The following is a 24,143-nucleotide window of genomic DNA, read 5'->3' as shown; positions in this document are numbered from 1 at the left end:
GTCTGCCTTCAGCTTAGGTCATGATCCCAGAGTCCCAGGGTCGAGTCCCACATCAAGGGACTCACCAAGCAGGGAGCCTGTTTCTCTCTCTCTCTGTCACGCCCAAATAAATAAATAAATAATCTTTAAAAAAAGATAGATTTTAGTTCTAATAGCAGAATGCACTGATTCAAGCAACATCTTGAGCATGGGGCAGGTTGGAACTAGTTATCATGAAGAAAATAATATTCATGGGAATTGGTCCATTGTGCCCCCAAAATAGTTTGGAAAGATAAAGGATATGTAAATGAATAATAATAATCATGAATATTAATAGTTAGAATGTGTCCATAACTCTAATGTAATTTTCTTAGTGGATAATAAAATTATCTCAGGATGTTGGATTTTTTTTTTTTTTTAACTCAGCACTATGGTATTCTCTTCATTGAATCGCTTCCTTCATTGGCATCACCTGCTAATTTCGTTTTTACTAATGATAGTGAAAATGCACAGTAGCCCCTAGAGGCGATACCCTTATTTTAAAATTGCTGGGAAAAAAATCCTTTTCCTTCAAAAACGGTGAAGGGTAACAATTAACTTCTGAATTTCAGCTGTAAGAAAGTCACTCAGCTGTGAGATCCACAGTGCAGAAGTCACATGGAATCTATTCAGGGAGGGCAGCCACACAGGACAACGGCAAACTGTGTTCAAAAGGACTGTCACAAATGGGACCCACAGGCATGTTGGAAAGGGAGTCGCCACTTGGGAGTGGGGGTGTCATATAGGAGCAGGGCTAAACCACGAAGCTGGAGCAGGACTCTTTTCATCAGTGGCCTAGAAACGAAGTTGAAGAGAAAGGTCCCAATATGCTAGAGGCCAGGATTTGTCACTCTGTGCTTGCTGGAAGCCCCCTCTCCCCAAGACCCCTGCCGAGCCCCATTGGTAAATCAACAGGCACAATGATGACCTCAGAAGCCCAGTGTAATTGGGGAAGGGTTGGGGCAACGGGATGAGAGCCAGCATTTCATTTTTAATGTAACAGTTTGGTTGAGATATAGTTCACATGCCATATAATTCAGTCACTTAAAGTGCATACCTTAATAGTATATTCACAGAGTTGTACAGCCATCACCTCTGTCAATTTTAGAACAGTTTCATCCGACCAAAAAGAAACCCCGTACCCCCTAGTCATTACCGCCTGTGATCTTCCCATCCCCCAGAACCCTTGACCACCACTCGTCTTCAGCCACTCTACAGGTTTGCCTATTCATGGAATCCTATAACATGTGGTCTTTTATGATTGCTTTCTTTACCTTAGTAAAGTACTTAGTGTACCGTTTTCAAGGATTGTCCATGTTGTAACATGTACCGGGACTTCATTACTTTTCATGGCTGCATAATATTCCATGGTGTGGATTTGCCACATTTCATTTAGCCATTCATTAGTTGATGGACATTTGGCTTCCTTCCACCTGTTGGCTCTCATGAATAATGCTGCTGCGAACACGCTTGTGTCCAAGTGTCATGTGAACATCTGTTGTCAGTTCTCAGGGATATAGGTAGCCATGGGATTGCTGGAGCATATGATAACTCTGGTTATAATATTTTGAGAAACTGCCAAACTGTTTTCCAAAGCATTTTACATTCTCATCAATGGTTCTAATTTCTCTAATTAGAGAGTAGGAGAGTTCTAATTTCTCTACGTCCTTGTCAACCTTTCTTTTATCCATCCTAGTAAGTGTGATGTGCTATCTCGTTGTGGTTTTGATTTTGCATTTCCCTGGTGGCTGATGATGCCAAGAATCTTTTTTTTTTTTTTTTTTTTTTTTTTGAGAGAGAAAGAGAGTAGGGAAAGGGGCAGTGGGAGAGGGAGAGAGAATCCCAAGCAGGCTCCATGCCCAGTGTGGAATCCAATGCCAGGCTAGATCTCACGGCCCTGAAGTCACGACCCTGGCCAGAATCAAGAGTCAGACACCCAACCAGCTAAGCTACCCAAGCGCCCCCTCAAGAATCTTTTTGTATGCTTATGATCTTCAGAGAAATGTCCCTCCAGAGCCTTTGCTCACTTTTCAATCAGGTTGTCTTTTTATTATTGAATTTTAAGAGTCCTTTAGATATCTGGATACAAGTCCCCTATCACATATGTGGATTGGCATCTCATTTAAATGAGTTGTTGCCTCCAGCATGCCTGTTGCCTCTCTACTGCTTACTGTCAACTGACATAGGTCTACGGAACCTTTTACCTCCGCTTCCTGACTTTAGAGTCTTTTCCCTGTAAGTGCTTGGTGCCTCTCTGCTTTGTGTGCTGAAGGAGGCCTTCCAGAGCTGACAGCTCCCCAGGGTGTCTGACTCAGAGGATCACAGTGACCCCCCGGGCCTTCTCCCTCCCAGGGCCTCTAGCTGCACATTCCAGCCAGGGAGCCTGCCTGCCTGACTCCTCTAGCTCTTTCAGCAGGCTCCCTGGCTCCAGCCTCCTCCTCTGTTCCCACACTGGCCGGGGGCTCTGCGTGGAGACGATGGGGGGTCAGTTCTGCCTGGAGCTGCTGTTGCTGCTGAGGTGTAAGGACCCTGGAGAGGTAAGAAGATGCGGCGCGTGCATTTCAGGCTCTGTGCCTCGTACCTCCTGCTTCGGGCGAGGCAGATGTGAAAGCCTTCACGGGGGTCGTGATTCTGGAGCAGCAGTGGGGGCAGGTGGACACGAGCAAGCAAGAGCAAGAGAGGCAGTAGCTTTGGAGGGCTTCGCTCCACTTACTCCAGCACTCGGGTCTCTTTTAACCTCAAAGTTTAGATGGTTCAGAGGACATTTACAGCGTCTCTGCCTGTTGCTTTAGGAGAAGGCTCAGAGCCTCTGAGCCAGGGTGACTGGAATGTTGTAAATCATCACGAAGACACTAATGTTTGTATTGCAAGCTCCGAGCACATCTCAGTAAGACCGTCGTTTCTCTGCACCTTTCCTTTTGGCTCTTTATTTGGGACTTTTGAATCGATGCATTTTGACTACGCATATGGACGTATGCTGTCCTTGCATAGTTCTTGGTGGCCTTCTAGTGTGGTGTTTTTCTGTGTTGGGTGACGAAACGGAGGGTGAATGTGGACCACGTTGTGTGAGGCAGGGTCAGCTGGCTAGTCTGTGACAGAAATGAGACTAAACAGCATTACTCTGTAGCCTCTCTCTGGGTCTGGTTTATTGGATACCGTATAATGACAGACATTTGGGACAAGGGCAAATGGTGTCCTTCGTCTCATTATGATAAAGGAGCAGGATTCAATGACATTGACAAGCAATATGTGTACTGGTGTGAAACCACAAAATGTGGCCAGCCTCTTCCCTGTGGCCACTCTGTGCAACAAAGATAGATGATCATTTCAGAAAATCAGAAAACCTTGGTTCTGCTGCCTGCAGCTTCTGGTACAAATCTTATTTTTTTTATGCTTCCAGTTTTTCATGAAAGAGTCTCAAAATCCATCTTTTCTTATTATTAACTTAGAATATTATCAAAGTGTTTACAGAGCTTAGGTACGTGCTGGTTTCGGATAGCTCCGAGTGAAAGTTTCTTTGAATCCTTCCTTAAGGAACAAGATGGTATCACATTAAACATTGCTTTATTTGGTGAGTTAAAAAAACAACAACAACAAAACAAAACAACATACCAAGGTGAAAGCACAAGCTTTGTCACAGATTGGCTATGTATAAAGCAATGTAAACATGTATTAATTAATTTGTTAAAAAACAAAAAAGCTTTTGGAGAAAAATTACTGCTCTCGATCACCATCCTTTATTATCTGTGGAATGCTTCCATTTTGAAGGAGGGCAGAGAATACTGTGATTCTAATTATTTACAGTAATAGCAACTAGAAAATAAATCAACTCAGGTTGCCATCATGGCAGGTTCTGGATAGTGCCTACTGTTCCTTGGGAGACTTTGTGTTCTGTTTGTGGGAAAATGAGCCACAGAGGCAGTAAATCCCCTTCTGTTTTCCAACTGTCTTTGTAAATCCCACTGGTAGGAACTGCACATTTAAGCACTGTTCAGTAAGTGCTTTCAAAAGCCACCACTGTGTTTGTTTTTTATTTTTGTTTTTTAAAAAATTTTAATTACTTAGAGAGAAAGAGAGAGCATGAGCAGGGGGAGGGGCAGAGAGAGAAGGAGAAGCAGACTCCCCACTGAGCAGGGAGCCCGATGCCAGGCTCCATCCCAGGACCCTGGGATCATGGCCTGAGCCAGAGACAGATGCCTAACTGACTGAGCCACCCAGGCATCCCCTCACCACTATCTTTAAAAAGAAATAGATTTTGACATTGCTCTGCTGTGCCCATCTTGAGATGAAGAAACGAATCACTTGTGGAAACCTGAGTGAGCCCAAGTTCCACATTCCGGGTGCAGTTAGGACTTTGTCAAGTCTCCAAGCCTGCATCCGTTCTTGCCTATGGCTGTGCGAGGTCGTGAGCATCTCCTCTTCTGCGGGGTCCCTGCAGCAGCAGCCAGTCCTTGGCCACCTCCATAGTGAACATTTGGGGAAGCTTTTTTTATCTTTTAATCTGGATGTCAAGGGCCAGGGAGAGAGTCAGTGTCCCACGAGAGATAGAGCAGCCACCCTCCTATTGTGGCCACTCTCGGAGAGCTTCCGAATGTCTCTTGAGACGGGCTCCCTGCAGGTGCCGACTGGGCGTTTCACGGGCTACTTGGCAAGGAAGGTCACAGAGGGCTGGGGCTGGCCTTTTCTAACAGGACATCATTGGTTCCTGCTGAACGAATCAGGGGGAAAGATAGCACCTTGCGGTTCCTGCGAGGACTGGACTTGGTTGGTTGGTTTTCAGTCCGTCTTCAGGAACCAAGGAAAGAGAGTGAGGGCCGCTTGTGTTCAGGCGCGCACCTGCCCCTGGGATGGATGGATATCTCCTATTTCCAAGGCAGCGCTGCCTTGGCGTGCTGAAATTGCCCATATTTACAGAAGTTTCTTCCCCATCTGTGGGGGTTGACCACAATGGCACAGAAGTTACGGGACGGGGACCTCTTCACTTTTCTTTGCCATTAGCTCCTCAGCCCTCGGGAGTTCAAATGGACAGGAAAGACTAAGTGACAAAGGAGACGAGCTTCATGACTCTGGTCGAGCTGAATTCATACGTACTGTTTAGAAATAGAGGTGGTTTTAGTTAGGATCCTAGAGGCAGATGATAGATTAGTTTGCCTATCAAACCGCAGTGATCAAAAATGGGAGAGTCTGTGTGTGTGTGTGTGTTAAGGAGTGCATTTCTTTTTAAAGCTGAACGTTTAGATGAGTCCTCAACTGTAAATTGGGATAGAGACAGCATTTCCTCTAAAGGTCGTGAGCATTAAGTGAGCTAATATGTGTCATACGCTTAGAACAAGTCCAAGAGTATAATAAGAGCCCAATAAGTGTTCGATGTTACTACTAACATTAGTTTTATATTACAGTATGGTGGCTTTCTTATGCTAATGATGGTTCCTTGAGCAGATACTAAGCACCCTGACCAGTTTCTACGGATTTTTCTAAATCTCCTCAAGGAGGTTACGGGCTAGTGGAGAGACCAAAGTAGAAACAAGTAGTTGCTTGAAATAGAAGCATGCCCAGCATATCCTGGGAAAGCTAGAGGCCTGAACACTCCAGCCCACATGGACCAGTAGAAGAAGGTCCCTCAATGAGCCGGCATTGACCTGATGTTCATTTATGGCCCTTCTGCTGTGAGGTATACGGGGGACAGATGTCACATAGAGGAGTGTCTCGAGTTTGCTGTTCGGACAGATAGGATGTCTCCTGATCTGAGTTTGTCACATATTGTAGGTCGCCCGAAGTCTGCCTTCCAGCAAAGTGGGTCTCCTCTACTTATAGCACACCGTTTGTGTTCTCCATGGCTGTCAGAGGTTTTCTGGTAATAATATTGTAACAAAAACTTTGTCATACTTATCAAAGAATACTCATGCAGAATGATGGTTCTGAAAATCGTGAGCATTATGGCATCTTAAATCCCTACCCACTTATTTCTCATTATTCTGCCAAATTCAAGCAAATCCCAGAACAGGACTCTTCCCAGACAAACTAAATGAGTTCTAATTCAGTAGTTATACCAATGGCTAATAGTCTGGTTATTTTTCTCCTCGTTATCACTGAGGCAACACAACTTTTTTAAAAAGATTTTTAAAATAGATTTTATTTATTTATTTGACAGACAGAGATCTCAAGTTGGGGGAGAGGCAGGCAGAGAGAGAGAGAGAGAGGAGGAAGCAGGTCCCCGCTGAGCAGAGAGCCCAATGCGGGGCTCGATCCCAGGACCCTGGGATCATGACCTGAGCCGAAGGCAGAGGCTTTAACCCACTGAGCCACCCAGGCGCCCCAACTTTTAAGTAACCTCCCAAGAAACAATGAACACATTTTTAAGTAACTTTTATTTTAAATATTTTATTTATTTATTTGACAGAGAGAGAGAGAGAGAGAGAGAGAATGAGGTGGGGAGGGGCAGAGGGAGAAGCAGGCTCCCTGCCGAGCAGGAAGCCTGATACAGGCCTCGATCCCGGGACCCTGAGGTCAGGACCTGAGCCAAAGGCAGCTGCTTAACTGACTGAGTCACCCAGACACCCCTAAGTCACTTCTGAAGAAACGAACAACTATTTTAGTTTCTGCAGAATGGTTTTGACTTAGAGACCCCAGCTCCTTTAATCCTGGTGCAGCTATATCTTTTCTCTTGCAAATTTTTTTAAAAGAGTTTATTTATTTATCTGAGAGAGAGAGAGAGAGAGAGAGAGAGAGAGGGCACAAGCAGGCAGAGAGGCAGGCAGAGAGAGAGGGAGAAGCAGACTCCCCACTGAGCATGGAGACCAATGCGGGACTCGATTCCAGGACCCTGGAATCATGACCTGAGCCGAAGGCAGCCGCTTCACCGACCAAACCATCCAGGCGTCCCCTCTCTTGCAAATTTTGTTTAACATCCTGGCCACTCCCCAAGCTGTTTGGATTTTGCTGATATAATTGGTGGAGGAAGTGAAAAGCCTACTGTATGAGGACCTACATCAAGTTTACCAACATTAAGATTTGAGCTCCTGGTTTTGCTTTCTCAGTTACATTTAAGAAATGTATACAGACATCTCCATTTGTTCACTGTTACTGTATGTTAAGTTCTGAACACACAGCGTGGTTCAATATTGGCCTCGTTTTCTAGAGCAGTGTTCCCATCTTCAGCGGTGTTGACATTCAAGGCTGGATCATTGGTTGTTGTGGGACCTGTCCTGTGCACTGTTGGAGGATTGGCAGCATCTCTGGTCTCTGGCCACTCAGCACCAATAGTAGCAGCTCAACCCTCATTCCCACCCCCTCATTGTGCCTCCGGGCGTTGCCAAATGTCCTCTAGGGGGCACAGCTGCCCTGGTTGAGAACCACCGCCCTAGAGAAAGAGTTTGGTAAGAAATCCCTAAAGTGGAGTTAGCTGACCTGTGACCGAAGCCAGAGCAACAAGGGAAGGGTTGGAGTCGGCAGTCACTATACATCGCAGCCGGGCCTTATAAAGAAGGTCAAGAGAAGACAGAGGGAGGAGGCCGAATGCTCTGGCCTCTAATGAGTCCTGTGCAGCCAGCCCATGGGACCCTACTGGTGGCTTTCATCTCATATCGCTCTCAGGGTGACCTTAGGAGTGGCAAAGAACCGCCTCTGGGGGTGTCGGGTACAAGGCGGGAGTCATGTAGGGTAGGGGGGTCATGTAGGGTAGCCATCAGTAAGGAAGGTGGTCAGGGGCTGCACGTCAGAGATGGCACATTGGTAAGTGACATGTGTTTGGAGCCTTCAGCATAGAAAACTTCCATGTTGTGTCCAAAATTTTACATCATTTCCGATTCCAGCTGTGTAGTGTTCCCTCTGCGGGGGTGGGGGCAGGCAGAGAGCCTGGAGAAGACTTCCTTTCTGACTAGAAGAACTATGGCCAACATTTGTGGAGCCTGGGGCTCGTTGATGTGAAAGGACGCAGAGAGAGTACATTTTATAGATGAGGAGACTGAGGCACACGGAGACTGAAAAACTGGTCCAGATTTGCACAGGAGATTGGTGGAGGTCGTGCTTGTGAAGCTGGATGGTCTGGTTGTGAAGTCTGCGTAGCGCGCCGGCACGCTGAGAAGCCGTCTTTGCCCTTGTGCGTAAACGTAACTGACCGCAGAGCCCATACGTTCCACAGACTAGAAGCATGGAAAATTTGGGGGAGAGGAAGACAAGATTTGGTGGTTTTGAGGAAGATATTTAACATTGTTTAACACTTTTTATTATTTATAAAAAGAAAGTAAATGCTAGAGCCTGGGCTATTTTTTGTTGACCATAGGGAAATGTTATTTGTAAGGGGGCTTTATTGATCTTCTTGTTTATTTTGTTTTGTTTTTTGTAGATTATTCAGGTGCAGTTTATCAAGGCAGATGTTTTGGGACCCAAAGGATCATTCCTGTCTTCACTCCTCACCACCACTCCTAGCCCGATCTTATTCCTCAAGTATTATTTATCTTCTAGAAGAGTCAGGTGTTTCAGATGAGGCCAAGATGAATTCTTCCCAGCAGGGAAGTATTTTTGGATAACTAAATGTCAGCCAGTGATCCCTGCTGATAAGGCTCTAGACCAGTGAGGGCAAAAGGAATTATAAGCCAAATCACCAAACAATAAGCAAAAAGATCAGTTAATAAGAATTTCACAACAAACATAGGCTGATGACTATTTTATTAAAGCAATATGGAACACTACTAGAGATCGCTATGTTCTGGAAGTGTGGGAATTGGTTGAAACTATTTTTCTCTTGTGATTCCCATATTAAGCTGTTCACAGTCGGATCTCTTTGGGTTTTTTCCCTAATTAATAGAGTTGTTAGCTCTTTTACATTCTTTTTAAAGTCTTGGTCTTAAACTCAAGCTTGGTATTTTCAGCAGTTGTTTACTACTAAGAGGCAACGTTCAGGTTTATGGGAAAAGTCAATGTTTTCATTTTAGTGGAGTTGAGAGAGGAGGTAGTCAACTTGACATTGCATATAAATAAGATAAGCAACTTGACCTTTCTTTCTTGATAGAATTTTATCTTGGAAGAGGTGTAGTGTGCCATAATGATAATTGATACAATAGCCATATCTAAATGATTAGAATGGAAAGAAGCTTTATGGAACACTACAAGGTTCCCAGATAGTCTGTGTCTCTGCATGTGTCCTTTTACTACAGGTAAACTCAGTGGGCAGTATACACGCACAAACGTGTGTGCGCATGTGTGCGTGTGTGTGTGTGTGTGTGTGCACCCATTTGTCCTATGTCACACTGTTGCTTTGAACCACTAAAGAGAAAAGAATGTAAATATTTTTGATGTTTCCAGGCAGTCAACCACCCTTAGGGATGGACAAAAGTTTGTGTTCTTTTCTTACTTTTATCTTTCCATCAGCTTAAACTTTGGCCTGTTCCCAGGGAAGCCCTAGGTCAAGGGCAGCCCCAGCCTTCGACCTCCAGCGTGGATGTGGCTGGTAGAGGTCTGAAAAATGAATGACTATTCCTTTGGAAGCAAAATAGTTTTTCTGATGAGGAGAAAAAATAGTGTAGCTGAACTCCGAATTCATCTGTTTTAAAAGAGAACTGGAGGGAAAACCATTTTGGTGTGTGCGATTTGACCTGCGGCATAGAAGGGCGCTTCTACAGTTCTTCGAAAATTTCCGTACAAGATCAGGACTCCTGGAATGCTTTGGAAATGACTTGTTATGGATAGTTGAGATGTTCAGCTCTAACCAGCAAGTCTGTTTTGTTTCATCTTTTGTTTAAAATCTTTCAATTAACAGGATTTGCTCTTCTACCTCAGGAAATAGTGTATAGAGCAGTACTGTCCAATAAAACTCCTGGCAGTGATGGAAATGTTCTGTGTCCGCGCTGTCCAATATGGTAGCCACTAGTCCCACATGACCTTTTAGCACTTAAAATGTGTCTCGTGTGACTGAGGAAGTGAAGTTCCAATTTTATTTCATTTTAATTCTTTTAAATTCAAATAGCCATGTGGGGATACATACTGAACAGGGCAAGTATAGAGTGTAATTACCAGTTAGTATATATCTCTGATTTCAAGTATTCTATCGTATTATCTCCCTACGTATCTGAATTTTCATTTGGAAAATGCTGCTAACTAGTCACTGTCTCTGTCAAAGTGAAGATGACTTCCGGCTAACCCTTTGAACCCCTGTCTTCAAAGCATACCATCAAGGTATGTGGTTGTATGCTATCAGGGTAGGTGGTTCTGGAAATCCAGGCCAAAACCCAAGTTTGTGAGGTTACATTTTCCTCTGCCCTTTCTAACGCGTGAGCTGGGAGCATTTTCTGATGATTCGGACCTAATGTCATTAAACATAGAAGAGGAAAAAGCACATTGTAGCAAATTGAAGCCCAAAAGTGAAATCAGATAATTGATGAGTTTTAAGGCATTATTTCAATCAGAGGAGAACCCACTTCATGTGAGAAGTCAGTGCAAGCACCCAGCTCTTTAAGAATTTAGGGGTTAGATGTTGTGTTTGACCTCTCACCGGAATTTCAGAATTTTAGCGAGAGCTGCTTTGACGGTCATTTCTCTATTTTATTTTATTCGTGCTGTTTCTAGTTCTTCTTTTTTCATCCTATAATGCTCATCTCTTTTTTGTTGTTTGATCTTGTTGTTCATTTTTGTTCCTGCTAAAGCCAGTAGTTCCTTTCCCTTAGCCCTTCTTCAGTCAAAATGTTTCTCTGAAAATCAAGTACGCATGAAGTCATTTCTACTTGAAATTTACCTGCAGGGTACCCACCAAGAACCAAAACTCACATCACAGGGAACTGAAGGAAAGAGCTATGTCTGCACTGAGGTAGAAGAAAGGGAGAACAAACTTTTAAATAAATAATTTAATGATTCTAGTTTACAGAAGCAACTTACATTGATTGTGGGAAAAATTGTGTCTTTGTACAAACAGTTGCATCTCGTTCCGAGTTTTTGCCAATGCACATTTATGTGTATTTATGTGTAAGTAAGTTAGTTACATGTTAAGGCCACGTGTAGTAGTACGTATGATAGATGGTTTTGGTCTTAAGTTTTAGTTTGTCACGTTTTCTCCACTAATAAATTTTCTTCTAAAGCATACTTTTTTATCACATTACTCCTTCAGCTAGAGGTAAGAAAATTGAAATTTCTCATAGTATAACTAATGTTGTGACCAACACCTCTGCGTGTATCCTTTCGTGTATTTTGATGGCTCTCTTTAGGTAATTCCCGCACACCCCCCCCAAAAGGATGCATATTGAAGTCCTCACCAACAGAGAGTGAACAGGGGCAGAGTAGATTTCAGATTTATTAGTGACATGAGAGTGGTTCTGACTGACTTATTTTGCTCCGCATAATACCCTCCAGTTCCATGCATGTCGATGTAAATGGTAAATACTCATCATTTATTAGTGACATGAGAGTGGTTCTTGTGAGAAGGGAGTTTCCTTGAGGTGGTTTCCTCAACTTCATCTGTCTCTTCAGCTGAATTTCAAAGACGTAGTACAGCTTCGTAAATAATCTACTTTTGTTTGTTCCCTGATTTAAGAATTCTTCGGGCGAAAGTTTGGGTTTATTAGTGCACTTATGGCCAGTCCTGCTATCTATGTCAGCCTGTGCTTTGAGGCTCAGTCATTAGAATCTAGTGATTTTCTCCCATATTTTACTCAAGTACAGTGTTGGGCAGCTGGCTATGCCTGAGTTGTAATGAATTAGAAATGCTCTGTTTATTCATTTTACATCAGCTACATTCTTCTATGTGGTGACGGCCACATCCATGTCAGAATTCTGTCGGTTGCAGCCATCTGCCACAGTTGGGGAGTCAGGAAATAAAATAGCCTCAAAACCAGGGTGGAACTTCTGAAGTAACAATCCCAAGGCCAATGTACTTAATTTTGTTAGGGAGAATATGTTTACAAATAAGCTACACGTTACAAGATGTAAATATACATTAACAAAAAGAAGTGATAGCCAAGAGCCGAAAGGAACAATTACAGTGAAAAGGCAATTTAGAACAGGCGTTAAGAGCTTCAAGATCTCTGAAATGCCAACACAACACACTTCACTGACAGGTGTTCCTACGCCTCATTCTGGATCATCAGAGAGGTGCTGTGTTGTGGTTAATAGACATTGTTTAATGCAGTAGAATAATGTCCGTTGTAGCCTACCATGAAAATGATTCTATTAAAACACATGTTTGGCCATTGAATACACAAGTTTCTGTTTCTCATAAAATTAACTTACACATTACATCTCATTCTATAGTGAGTACTTTTCAGAGTCCAAGACCTGACTTTTTCCCTGTAGTTCAAAATGTGATTTGAGTGTGTGTGTGTGTGTGTGTGTGTGTATAAGTTGAATCATTATAAAAGGAGAATTATTTTGTCAATGACTTTTCCAAATAGAGAGTCCTCTTATATCAGAAAAATTGAAAGCAACTCCAGTCTCACTCCAGAGTTTCTGGTTTTTTTCCAGTGTCACACATCGTCTCCCAAGTAACATCAGCCCTTATACCCTCCAAATGTTTCTCAGCAGAAATGAATGTAATGACAATATTTTCATCAACTGTGAAAGGCAGTGTGTGGGGAGGCATATGTTTTCTGGAATACACCAGGATATATATCTCTATCTATCCACTGGCTTTTTTTCCCCCAGGAAATGCATTGACAACATAATTCTTAGTTCTGGCCAAATAAGCTTTAAATTATTGAAAGAGACATGACATGACACAAATGCCGGGGCTCCTGCTATTGATATCATGACCCACAATTGAAAAGTACTGTTATGGAAATAGAGTGTTTTATCCATCTAGGAATAGATGGTTCCAGGGTAGGTTAATTCAGGGACACAATGATGCCACCAAAGACTTAGGTCCTTCCTGGTCATAATATGATAGACATAGCTCCAGGCATCATATCCTCAAACAAATAGACCCAAAGACAGAATAGCACTCTTTCCTAGCATGAGTGTGTGTGTGTGTGTGTGTGTGTGTGTGTGTACTTTTCCTTTTTCTTAAAAATTCAATTAGCCAGCATATAGTACATCATTAGTTTCAGATGTAGAGTTCAATAATTCATCAGTTGCATATCACAACACCCAGTGCTCATCACATCACGTGCCCTCCTTAATGCCCATCCCCCAATTATCCCATCCCCCCACCTGCGTCCCCTCAGTTGTTTCCTGTAGTTAAGAGTCTCTCATAGTTTGTCTCCCTCTCTGATGACTTCCCATTCAGTTTCCCCTCCCTTCCCCTGTGATCCTCTGCATTGTTTCTTATATTCCAGGTACAAGTGAAACCATATGATAATTGTCTTTGTCTGATTGACTTATTTTGCTCAGCATAATACCCTCTAGTTCCATGCATGTCGATGTAAATGGTAAATATTCATCCTTTCTGGTGGCTGAGTAATATTCCTCTGTTTTAATGTACCACATCTTCTTTATCCATTCATCTATTGATGGACATAAGGGCTCTTTCCATAGTTCGTCTATTGTGGCCATTGCTGCTATAAACATTGGGGTGCATATGGCCCTCCTTCTTTTCACTACATCTGTATCTTTGGAGTAAATACCCAGTGCAATTGCTGAGTTTTAGAGTAGCTCTATTTTTAACTTCTTGAGGAACCTCCATACTGTTTTCCAGATGTGTGTGTATTTTTTAATTGGAAAGTAATCTTGCCCCCCAGAAACTCCTCCTCTCCTAGGAAATATTCCTTGTGGCCTCCTCATTCATCATTCAGGTTCCACCTCAACCCGTCCCTCAACCAGTCACTAGCAAAGGGAATAGATTCCATATTTGGTATGGATATTGTGTGTTATGGTAATTGATGCCATAATTGGCATGGAGAAGTGAACATTCATTCCCTGGGACAGGGGAGGGGCTCATCTGTCCTGGGTTTGCGGAAGGCCAGATGCTGGGAGCAATTCCAGCTCTGCCAACACAGAACGACTGGTGAGGAAAGCTATCGTGCAGCTAGCTAAGGAAGTCTGCCGTATTTGCCAGGGCATCTTGACCATACTCCTGTCCTAGTGTTAATGGTGCTAGGCCTTCTCTTGTCAGTATTTCTTAGCTCGTTTCATCCCTTTGGTAGGTTCTAGATTTCTTAAGGATGGGAACTTACTGCTTTCACCAGGGCATGGAATAGTGCCTTACCCTAAGGGGTGATAAATAAATATTTTCTAAATTGATCAGGATTGGTTCGTGCGAGTTGATTAAAAGATTTCTTACATTTTTATGGGATCCTAGTTCTTTTAAATCAAGTTATTTGTTTAACTATCAAGACCCTCCCTGTAAAGTTATGTTTATTCATGCCAGAAAATGATTAAGGAGCCTTGATCATAAAGGTACTGTGGGTGCTGTGTAATGTAAACCCTAAAAGGACTGTTTACAATTCTGTGTGGGCGTAGGAGGAAAAAAGTATTCGAATATAAATACGAGTGGGAAAAAAAAGTTGTGTTGAGTCCATTTTATGCATCTGTTAACATTTGGAAGACTACAGTACAGTTTATCATCTTAAAAATTATTAAGTGAAAGAAATGACTTGTGTACAAAACCACTGTGAGTCTCTGTTTGAAGCTCCATTTAATAAAAGTTTTCTTAGGAAAACTGATTACCCCAATCATTTAAAATTCAACACATTGTTATACATATCACATAATTTCAGTTAAAAATCCTTTTCAGTAGAATGAGATCAAAAGATTGGATTTTGGTTACTAATGTGGTGCAAGGTATAAAGCCCGTGTTCCAAGTCTTAACTTGTTTTGTAATATAAACATTTCCCAAGGGCTTATTTTTTTCAATTTAAAGAACTCTTCGTATAAACGTCCCTTCATTTGATTTAGGTTCAGTAACTATACATGTTCATAATTTTTCACTTCATCTATTATGATAACTACTGCATAAACTTCTGGGTTTTTTTTTTTTTTTCATGTTTTGAGATGCTATCCGTTTTCTCCGCAAGGAAAAATAGCCCTCACTTGCCTGCAAAATGGTCAGTTGTGTAGGTGTGTGAGCAGTTCCTAACTTATCCGAGAAAGGCCATTTATAATACCTTCTCTGAAGTGACATGAAATTGTAAGCTTCAAACAACACAAAGACGTGAGTGATTATTAAACCATTTTATTGTTTGCTAACGGTACTGATTTTTAGTTACAGAATTTACTAAGTGAAGTGATGGTGGGCAAAACACGTCGTGCTCTTGTGTCATTCTGAAAGCGCCTGAAGTGTTTCTTCTCATTTCCTGATGTCTTAATCCTTAAAATAATAACAAAAGGAAGAATTAAAATAATTTACAGATATTCCTAGTGAGTATCATTTACAATCACACCTATGGCTTCCGTTTTGCCATAATGATGTACAGCCGTTTAAGTCGAACTCTGTAATTTTCCAAACTTCTTTGTTATCTCATTGTTATTGGAGAGGAGGTATCCAGAGTGAACGTTCCTGCCTTCAGGACACTTCCAACTCTTCCGTAATAATAAAGTACTAATAGCTGCCCTTTCCCTGAGGACTTCCTGCGTGCCAGGCTCTGAGCTCATCACTTGATTTTTATTTTCCGTAAAACAACTCTAAGAAGCTACTAGTATTGGTACTCTGATTTTACATAAGAGTTTTTTGGCTTTTTTTTTTTTTAAGAGTTCAAACTACCTGCCCAAAGTCACCTTTCCAGAAATAGTCTGGCAGGATGTGAGCACATTATAAAGTTCATGGCCTTAATCATTAATGAAGCAATGAATAAATGCACTTTCTATGTAGAGGGAACAGTACCTTAGACTAGAAGAATCGATGAGAGGCACCAAATTCTTTGGGATATGATTTCTAAAATTCTGCCCCATATTCTCCACAGATATGCTCATAATTATGAAGCCATAAATGGCAGGCACTGTAATTTTTTGTTGGGAAACTATGGTATTTGTACTTGGACAGAGGCTGGAAGTTATCGGAGGTAGTCACTTTTTCTTCTTTTACAAAAGGGAAAACACCCATAAATTTGAAGTAACTTGGACAGTATCATTTTCTCTTCGGAGGCAAAGCCCAGACTGGAACCTGGGTATCCTCTAGCTCCCCATCCAGGCCATTTCCATCTCCGCCCTCACTGCTTCTCAGTAGAAAAGTCCTCAATACTGTTTGTAACTTGGAATTACATATGCAGTAGAATTACATAATCTCATATACACAGAATATGGATTTGTGGATATGAATATGAGTCATTTATTTTATTGGCTTCTTCCCACTCATTTGGAAGAACTTTCTGTAATGCAGTTAATTTTGTGCTTGTGGAAACTTCTTGCTGAGAGTTTAATCTATAGAACCCAGTACTGAGAATGAATCTAATAAACCATCTAGCTTCCTCCGAGTTAGATTAAAATCCTCTCTAGACTGGTAATCTTCCTTTAAAGAGATTAAAGAGGTCTTCAAAGAGATTTCCCACCTACCTTTTATAGCCTCTTCAAATATTTACATCCCCCTCCACTTTCAAAAATTACTTTTTTTTTTTAATCTTCAGTGCAATTCTAGCCTATTCTTCCTAGTCAAACCCTTGAACTATAAGGAGACCTGATATTCCCTTACACTGCTCTCCTTAAAATTAATGGGTTTCAGTAACACATATTCTGGGAGAAATTCAAAATAATCGTAGGATTTAAACCCACCATAAAAACTATGGTCATAATTCCTAAGCTTCACTGATAAACTTATTTATAATATGAAGTTACAACACATGCTTGGACTCATAGAGTCACTAACCTGTCTAGCTCCTGAAACTCTAGACCCTGGATTGTTTGAGAACTTAGAACTCGGGGGGTCAGTTTTGCTTTACCATTTTCCCAGGCACCGCAGTGGCTTCAAGCGCTACTCACCACTTCCTCCCGCTTGGTCTTGTCAGTTGCTGGCCAGGCTTCCAGAGGCAGGTCAGGAAGCATGGGGGGCAGGGGCTGTATGGGGAACATCGGAGGCAGAGGTGGCTGTGGCGGCAGGGGCTGGATGGGGTGCACGGGTGGCTGGGGCTGGATGGGCTGGTGAGCCTGTGGCTGGACGGGCTGGGGCTGGAAGGGCTGCTGGGCTGGCAGAGGGAGGTTTGGCTGGTGGTGTTGGGTTGGAGTCATGGAGTGTTGGCCAGGAACTGGCATCATTGGTTGCTGGGGGACCACGGGCTGCTGAGCTGGCATCATGGGGATGTGGTGATGAGGCTGTAGGGCGTGGTTCGGGGGATTCTGCTGGGACAGCACGGGAATGATTTGGTGGTGCAGCCATCCACCCATGGGTTCGTAACCATAGGAAGGGTACTGGTGAGAAACAAAGAGTCAGGTTTACCATTGGCTCCGTTGACTTCCAGCCGGAGAAATAGTCATGTTTTCTTTGTCATTATTACTATGAGTATTTATTCATTTTTTTTTCCTGTGCAAGAATTTCTGACTGTGTACACAGATATGACCTTTTACAGGCTAGATTTTCCGTTAGTGTCTGTGTGTGGCATAGATATGTTATTTCATTTAAAGGGGAATTGAAACGCATGCTTATATTTTAAGGGAACAAAGAAAAAAAAATCTACATACCGGATGCCTTATCATGTTCTGGTACCACTTCAGGGGGGTAAGCACCTTAAGAAAAAGAGACATTAGAAGACATTTGCTTTAATTTCGTTGCATGAAATGCAGACTCACTGTCGCAGTCCTGTCAATACTGATAGCCTGAAAGCAGGAGTTCTACAGAACAAGAATAAAGTTAACATTTCTCAGGAGCTTCCTAAGTGCTGGGCGCTACATTACCTCCATCACACACATGTTTCATGGGTTCTCACATACCCTGAGGCAAGTATCCTCACCCTCACTATTACAGACGAGGTCATGGGGAGTTCAAGAGGTTCATGGGCTTGATCAAGGTCACAAAAGTAGTAATTCTGGTCAACTCCACAGCACCTGCTCTTGTTTGCAAGAGCAAAACAAAACAAAACAAATAAATGTGCCATAACATTAGTCATATCCTTTTTTGATTTGCTGTCACAATGAAAAAATAAAGAAGCCAGAAAATCTGTCCCTCAACCTAGAAACTCGGGTTTTCTGGTCAAATATGTCAACCTTTTAAGGTTTCACAGGAAATCTTGCCTCTAAGTGTTACTCACAATTTCCTCAGCTTGTATGAGTAAACAGATTCACAGAATGTCATCTGAACCTTGGAAAGAAGTAAGAGTTTAGTCCTCCCTAAATGGTATATACTTGGTTAACCTCAGTTCTGGGGATTTCGTGGTGTAGTAGTACAGTGTTTGATATGAATACAACAATTACTAACCTTGCTCAAATTGTACTCGACAAAGCACCTGTTATATTGCTTAACTATTTTGCTCCTCAAGCCATATTTTGAAGTGTGGGTATTATAATTATTTCCCTTCTCCAGATGAGGAAACCAAAGTTTTAGAGAGAGAAAACTATTTGCCTATGGTCGTGTGATTTGTATGGGGTTGGGAAGAGCCTCAAACCTGATTTCCAGAAATCTCTTGCTTTCCATTGCTCTGCAGAATGTCTCACAGACCCCTTGGTCACTGATCACTGATCTTTCAGTAAAGACGACAAAGGCAACACGTAGAGCGTGAACATCTTAGAATCAAGAGTTTCTAGTTGGGAAGGATCTTAAATAGCGTCTTACCTGACCCCCCCCCACCTTCCCCAGGCTGAAATAGAACAGAGCTGTTCAGCCAGAGTTCACTTTCTGCACTACCATGCAGCCCCACCCTGAGTGGGAGCTCACGATGAATAGCTTTATAGCCATGTAAGGAGGAGAAACTGAGTCAGAGAGGCCAAGTAGGAGTGTGCTGGGGCAGTACAGGCTTGAGGCAACCTATCAGGGCTTAAACCAGGAAGCTGGTAATGGGAACTAAAAAAAGCAGGACTGAGAAACATCTTGAATAAAGAATCAACACACTATTCTTTACAGAGCCCGGGACTTTGTTAACTCAAACAATGGTCAAAATTAGTAAAGAGAAAAATTACCTCATAGCTGAAGTTGATATAACCAGGGTGCCCAGGATGAGGTGGTAGCTTTTATAGAAGGGAAAGGAGGAGAAGAAGAAAGAGGGAGAGGGAGAGAAGAGGGAGGGGGGAGGGGGGGAGAGAGAGAGGAAGAGATTAAGTCAATATGCAATTGTTCACATTAAGAGAGACTGAAGCTACTTTAAAAAAATCTATATGGTGCTGAATATATTTAAGGTCTACTTTTCGTTTGAGCATGTATGCTGTGTAGGACAGGAGTCCTCTTATTTTAAAGTGGTCCAGAGGAACTAAATGACTTTCCCAAGACCTAGAAGCAAAAACCAGCACACGTTTATCCTCCAGTGATCTTCAAGACACCCCCTTCCCCCATCCGTGGGGTCAACTAACCCTGCTCTCTCCCGTCTGCCATTTTATGTCTTCCTGCGGCTCGCTCCATGTTGGAAAGAGAGATGGGTTTCTCTTACACAGTTAGGAGATACCAACAGGAAGAGAACTAGCTCACAAACCTTCCCTTATAGATCAGGAGGTGGGTAAGTGCTTCAGTATGGAAGACAGTCCTCACAATGGACATGCAAAGCGCATGCACAACAACAGAAGCGACAACTACCTGTGAATTCTTGATGAGTGTGTGGGGATGGGTGTGGTCAGGTGGAAACGTTACGAGTCCCATGGAAGGTGGAAGAGTTGATTTATGAAATTTACTCTGATTCTTTTTATGATTCTGTCAAAGTTTTTATGGCAGAAAAAAAAATTTAAGTTAAAAAAAAAAAAAAAAACCAGCCTGAATCATTATCTACGCAAGGACTGTCTGTGCCATCAAAAGGGAGGCCACGTGGCGGATGCCCGCATTGTGCAATGCTGGTTGGCCCTGGACGGGGGGTTAGGAAGAGGAGCAGGGACCGTGCGGAGCCTCTCCTCAGACATTGAGCTGATTAAGGCTCTGTGATTTTTAAATGCTCGCATTTTATAAGAGGGTTTGTTTGCTCTCATCTGAATGTGTATTCTTCTAGTCAGATAACTGCCTTTCCTGTACCTTCTTGATAGAAGCCCTTAGGGAGTAGGGTTATTTCAATTGAGGAGTGGAAAAAGGGCTCAATTTGTAATGCAGAGGCCCCTCAGGGGCCTAGAAATTGCCCCAATGCAGGATTGCAGGAAGGCAGAGCACAGAATCTTGGTCTTGTGGGCAAGAGAGGAAGAGAGGAGGCAGATACACAAGTTTGCTGGCTTCTGGTTGTATCAACTGCTCTCTGTGCCACCGAAAGGCAGCTGGGTCCTGCTTTGCCTGCGTGGGATCTGAGCTCTCTAACCTTATGAATCTGTGTCTAAAGAGAATGGGTCAGACTTCCTGGTCCTTGGTACATTCGAATGGAGAAACTATCTGCACAAATTGGGCACAGTTAGGATTCTGGACGACTGCACGGAAGCCCCCATGTGCCGAGCAGGTGTGCGCAAGGGGACGAGGCCTCTGACAACGAGGAGATGGTTCCAGAAGGAAATTCCTGACATAGAAACCTTACCCTCTGAAGGATAACAAGATAGTAGGGTTCAGAGGGCAGGAAGAGAGCGGGACATTCATGAGAATTGGGGTTTAAAGAGAACTGGTTTTTCTGTAGTATTTGCCTAAGGCTGATTGAGCACTTTCTCTGGAGGCCTTTCGAGGGTCCCTTCCAAAAGTTTCCTCCATCTAGAGATGGGCAATGATATTTACAAGCGACTTGTTTGCATAGACTCTCCTGAGATGCTTGTTAAAATGCAGAGTCCTGGGCACTGCCCCGACTCTGGCCGTCCCGAATCAGAGAGAGGCTTGGGTGGAGGCCTCTGAGAGGACTTTTTCTAACAAACTCTTCCAAGTGTTTCTTAAACGCAGAGACATTTGAGGACATCTGATCTCGTACTGTCTTAAACCCGCAAGTTGGCCAACTGTGGGGCAGATTTTTATTTCCAAGCTTGTGAAATTGGATATTGACATCTGCAGGGGTGTTTTACTCACAGGCATAGCAAAGGCTGCTCCCAAGAGGCAGGCAAACAAAATCCAGGTCCCCATGTCTTGATGGCCCTGAAATAGAAGTTGACACTTTTCAAAAAATGTTTTTGCAAATATGGACATAATTAATGCTCCCTAAAACCCACATAGCCCATATTAGTCCATTGCCAGTAAAAAAGGATCGGGGCACATTTTGTGAGGTGACTTCATTCACATGTGATTCCTAGTGCGGAGCTCATTCCATTGCTTTTGGAATCCCGATAGTGGTGAGGATGCTTCTCATCTCATCAGAGAGCAGAACAAACTGGAGCCATGTGAAGCCATCAGTACGTGATCTGCTGTGCTATTTTCCTACACGTCTGCAGCCTGGGGAGTCCTAGAAACTAGCTGTAGCTTATAATTAATGAGCCCAAGAACAGAGTGAGCTCTAAAAGCTGCACAGATCTTCAGGTTGGCTATTTGATACGCAGTTGGCAATTTGATACTTCTAGAACCAGGAAGGCACAAAAATGGGGGTGTTATTGGTTTTGTTTTGTTTTGTACAGTCCACCTGACCATTGCTACTGTTAAAAACAAAGACTAATCATCTGAGAAGAGGCATTAAAATAATCTTCCAACATAGAGTAAGGAAAGAGTAAAGTGGAGTTCCAGGTGTTTCGACGGCGAGGACTTCCAGCAGGACCTGCAGGAGACACCTGTAGAGCTCTAGATACGGAGCAACAGGTGTGGTCGAATGGAAGGGAGAGGGCAGTGCCAAGACTTTGTGGTGATCCCATGAACTGTGAATGACAGCTCCTTGAAACTTGCCATATTTAGTCAATGACATCTTCCTTTTTGTTTGGCCCGGCACTGTAGTTATACACTTCATGACCCTTGGGACACGAAGCAAAACAGGCCATCCTAAAATATGCACATTGCTCTGTGGTAGGAATTGTTGACTATGAAAGCTGTCAGACGTATCTTAAATTTTGCAGAGAAAGTGAGTAGCTTGTGTAATAATGTTGGCCATAAAAAGCACACTGATGTTTTCTACCTCCCAAATGTGTTTAAGTTTGAATTAATGAGAAAACACCACATTTCGTTGATGGTTCTATTTGATGTAATTAAACAAAATGGATTTTAAAGTAGTAGATGACAGCCTGTGAAAAAGATCATTTTTATCTTAACTGATAAGTAATTAAAATAAATATTTTGCTGTGAGATTTGGCCCTGAAAAGTGCTTTGGGATGCTGGAAGTAAAATTTAAAAAAAATAATACAGAGAAACATTTTGCTGCATTAGAAGGTAAAATAATTCATCTAAGTAATCAGTCTAATTGAATTATGGTCCAACTGAAGAAGTAACCAAATATGACAGCATGAAGTATTAGAAATGCAGAATACATTTGCATCTTTTATACATGAAATGCAGAAAAAGAAGTAAGCACAATAGAAAGAGTACCAAAGGAATAAAATCCACATACCTTTGAATATGCGTATTCAGAGGAAGTTTCTGTCTGAAACTCAGAGATGCTTGATCCTGTAGCTTCCTTCCAACTAAGAGCTCAATTTATACCATTCACAGCATCTAGGGCAGCCAATCAGATTTCTGAAGGAAAATGTGTTGAGTCTAACTAAAAACCCCTGTATCATGAAGTTTTACAAACTATGATCAAACAGAAGGCTGCATGTTGTCATTAGTGCAGATACAGTCTTTCATTATGGGCAATAATAGGTTTAACAGGCAAAAAAATTTCATCAGACTGTTTTTAAGTCCACTTTTAAGTCAGCAAATAAGTTGGCTGCACATGCTGATACATTCAAAGTTACTTTTAAGAAGTAGCTGTGTCGTGTCTGGTCCCCGGCTCCAGCAAACACAACATTGTTCTTTACCCAAAAAAGCTAGGTTGTTGAATTTCTGTAGTGTAATCCACATGTCCCCTACGGTTCCCCAGCTCTTTCAGATCAGGAGACGTTGATTCAAACTCCCATTCTGGTAAACCCCCAGGGTTCTCCCCAGTATTTCTCTGGGGGGTTCTAAGTTCGGGATCACCACCTCTGTTTTCTACTTTCATTGGAAGTATCTTCTCTTTTCCCGGTGGCCATTCCTTTAACAGCAATCCAGTGTCCCCTGAAAGAGGGGACAAAGGCCCTTTCTCTGTGGCCCCATCCTACCACGCATCTGCCCCGCAAGCAACCATGAACCCAAGACGATCACAGTAGCAAAACTTGGGCTGAAGGTCTCAGGACAAGGCAGGAAAGGGTGTCCCGCATCCCACAGAACAGCTCGGCCTCTCTCTCTATGATGGCCCTCCTTTGCCCACATCCTTCTGGCCCTTAGTAAAGCATATGGATTCTTTTCCCTGTTGTTCTAGCTTCTCATCAGTTAAAAAGCAAATCTGTAACTTTTGATGAGAGGTGGCTGCTGAGCTGTCTATGAATATTAGTTCGGTAGAGGGAATACTGAATTTATATATACTCAGACACTAGTGGTGGTATAGCCAGATCTCTTTTACTACTTAAGTAATATTTTTTTAATTTTAAAAGATTTTATTTACTTATTTGAGAGAAAGAGAGCAAAAGTGGGGAGCAGCAGGTAGAGGGAGAGGAAGAGTCAGGCTCCCCGCTGAGCAGGGAGCCCAATGCGGGACTCGATCCCCAGACTCCAGGATGGTGACCTGAGCTGAAGGCAGATGCTTAACCAACTGAGCTGCCCAGGTGCCCCAGCTTAAGTAGTATTTTTAGAGTTTATACAGGTACATATATTTTTATATACACGCTTCGCATTGGCTGAATTAAATTCAAGGAGAAAATACCTGTGAAAGGCAATGTAGTACTATTAAGAACTAGAGCTTAGACTTATGTGGTTCCTGACCCCAGCTTCACCACACTCGGCCTGCAGTAAGGGTATAAAAAATGCTAATAAATAAGATTACAAGTTGATCTTTGTGGATGAATTAGTAGGGAACAAATAACCATGGTGAAGAAAGGTGGATCTCTCAAGCAGAGAGCGAGAGACAGATCGCAGAGAGGAAAGTGGAAGATGATGACAGACAAAAGGTCTGAGTAAAAGTGAAGGTGGACTATAGTTCTAAAAGCCAGCTGTGTCCAGGGTTTGCATTTATTCCTGAGTATGTTAGTGGTGAGTTGTATATCAGAGGCAGGAAGGATTCCTTCCCTTTGAAGGAAATTATGAAATGGATTTT

General features: G+C 42.6%; 2 protein-coding genes across 5 annotated transcripts in view; one reads left to right on the top strand and one right to left on the bottom strand.

Moving 5' to 3' along the window:
* Positions 1-24,143, top strand: part of ARHGAP6 (Rho GTPase activating protein 6) — a 479,046-nt gene that overhangs the window by 341,298 nt on the left and 113,605 nt on the right. The window lies entirely within an intron of this gene.
* Positions 15,121-21,019, bottom strand: AMELX (amelogenin X-linked). The gene is made up of 5 exons (XM_059157794.1): positions 20,966-21,019; positions 18,976-19,023; positions 17,545-17,589; positions 16,849-17,274; positions 15,121-15,244 (listed from the first exon to the last, which is right to left on the bottom strand). The coding sequence occupies exons 1-5, from the start codon at positions 21,017-21,019 to the stop codon at positions 15,239-15,241; spliced, it is 579 nt and encodes a 192-aa protein (XP_059013777.1). The 3' UTR covers positions 15,121-15,238.

Source organism: Mustela lutreola, chromosome X (assembly GCF_030435805.1).
Source record: "Mustela lutreola isolate mMusLut2 chromosome X, mMusLut2.pri, whole genome shotgun sequence".
Classification (NCBI taxonomy): domain Eukaryota; kingdom Metazoa; phylum Chordata; class Mammalia; order Carnivora; family Mustelidae; genus Mustela; species Mustela lutreola.
Note: the sequence above shows the minus strand (reverse complement) of the source record. Positions and strands in the feature narration are given on the sequence as shown.

Coding starts and splice junctions, on each gene's coding strand:
- AMELX (XM_059157794.1), bottom strand. CDS start 21,019: ATGGGGACCTGGATTTTGTTTGCCTGCCTCTTGGGAGCAGCCTTTGCT. Junction 19,024..20,965: donor GAGCAGCCTTTGCTATGCCT/GTGAGTAAAACA, acceptor CTTCTATAAAAG/CTACCACCTCATCCTGGGCA. Junction 17,275..17,544: donor AGAACATGATAAGGCATCCG/GTATGTAGATTT, acceptor GTTTCTCACCAG/TACCCTTCCTATGGTTACGA.